This window comes from Sphaeroforma arctica (genome assembly GCF_001186125.1).
Source record: "Sphaeroforma arctica JP610 unplaced genomic scaffold supercont1.89, whole genome shotgun sequence".
In the NCBI taxonomy this organism is placed as follows: domain Eukaryota; class Ichthyosporea; order Ichthyophonida; genus Sphaeroforma; species Sphaeroforma arctica.
In genome coordinates, this window is record NW_014040469.1 from 152,459 (window position 1) to 154,473 (window position 2,015).

A 2,015-nucleotide genomic window follows, 5' to 3' on the forward strand; every position below is an offset into this window, starting at 1 on the left:
GTTGTGTGTGTGTTTGTGTGTGTGTGTGTAGTGTCGTGTGTGTGTGTATTTGCAATGTGTGTGTGTGTGTGTATGTATGTGTGTATGTATGTATGTATGTATGTATGTATGCATGTATATATGTATATATGTAAGTATGTATGTATGTATATATGTATACATGTGTATATACATATACGTATATATATATATATATGTATATGTACGTACGTACATACGTACGTACGTACATGTAAATACTGTATCGAAACCCACACCAAGCATCTCGAGCTACATACAGCTGCCCTTATAAACATGTCACCATTGATAGTATTTACATCCATCATATGAACATACATGCAGAAGAACTAGAGCTACATACAGCTGCCCTTATACGCATGTTACCATTGATAGTATTTACATCCATCATATGAACATACATGCAGTAAATCTAGAGCTACATACAGCTGCCCTTATACACATGTCATCATTGATAGTATTTGCATCCATCATATGAACATACATGCAGGAGATCTAGAGCTACATACAGCTACCCTTATACACATGTGACCATTGGTAGTATTTACATCCATCACATAAACCTATATGCAAAAGATCTAGAGCTACAAACAGCTGCCCTTACACACATGTGACCATTGTTAACATTTACATCCATCACATAAACCTACATGCACATAACCCAGAGCTAGAACGCATACCACGCTTGTAAAGCGTACAGCTGATGCGTCTCTTGACAGGCGGTAGAGCTGCCAAAGCGGGCACGAATGCGGAACAGTTGCTGTTCATATGTCCGGACATCCTGCAGATAGTGGAGCAGAAAATCGTTCTCTATCCGTTCAACAAGGACTTTAAATGAACCATGGTATCGATCGGGAATTTCTCTGTACATCGAGTTTGGGGTAAATAAAAATAGAGAAGTTCCTCTCCTTGCGATATTAGTTGAAATGTTTTGCGTCTTCATTTCTTCATGTTATATTCAGAACTAAGTGTGTGTACACACCTAAATATATATAATGAAGCACACAGACACTACCCCTTGCATGCAAGGTTATTTCCCATACCCTTACGATTCATCTCATATCCAGCACTAAGTGTGTGTACACACCTACATACATATAATGAAGCACACATACATTACCCCTGGCATGCAAGGCTATTTCACATACCCTGACGATTCATCTGATATCCAGCACAAAGTGTGTGTACACACCTACATACATATAATGAAGCACACAGACACTACCCCTGGCGTGCAAGGTTATTTCCCATACCCTTACGATTCGTCTCATATCCAGCACTAAGTGTGTGTACACACCTACATACATATAATGAAGCACACAGACACTACCCCTGACATGCAAGGCTATTTCCCATACCCTGACGATGCCCGCAAAGCGTTCTTGAAGCTGATCGACGCGCTTCCGAGTCCCGCCGAACGGATCCCTTTGGTCCCATTGGAACACGAACAACTCATGTACGGCAGACCATGATACAGCCTCTGTGGAAAGCGGCTGGAAGGAACACAGTAGAAAGGGATCGATTATAGCTAACTCGGCTGCACTTCACACACGTGGCGACAACGCTGGTTTGAGCGTTTCTATGGCAGCTTAGTATGTAGGTGGCGGATTTGACGGTGGATGTGAAGTACTCTGAATATGATGTTTGAAATGTGTCTAAGGAATACGTTTTTTCAATTGTTCGCACGATACTTTCCTACAATTTCCTGGACTTGTTTGACATAGCAACCAGTAATGTTTCATTATCAAGAACGCTGCGTGTGTATTTAGTATTGAATATAAGTGGATGAATATACATATACACATACAACCCACTATAATTTATATATATGTGTGTGTGTGTGTGTGTGTGTGTGTGTGTGTGTGTGTGTGTGTGTGTGTGTGTGTGTGTGTGTGTGTGTGTGTGTGTGTGTAGTGTAGTAGTATAGTAGTATATATATATATATATATATATAGTATATACGTAACGTACTAGTATAGTAGTAGTACGTACGTAGT

General features: G+C 40.2%; 1 protein-coding gene across 1 annotated transcript in view; it reads right to left on the bottom strand.

Annotated features, from left to right (window-relative positions):
- The window catches only part of SARC_02075 (hypothetical protein), a gene marked incomplete at both ends in the record, with an annotated part of 5,320 nt that overhangs the window by 1,265 nt on the left and 2,040 nt on the right, over positions 1-2,015 (bottom strand). Inside the window, 2 exons of the mRNA XM_014304198.1 lie at positions 699-799; positions 1,377-1,511. Coding sequence (XP_014159673.1) covers positions 699-799; positions 1,377-1,511 — 236 coding nt within the window. The remainder of the gene's footprint in view (positions 1-698; positions 800-1,376; positions 1,512-2,015) is intronic.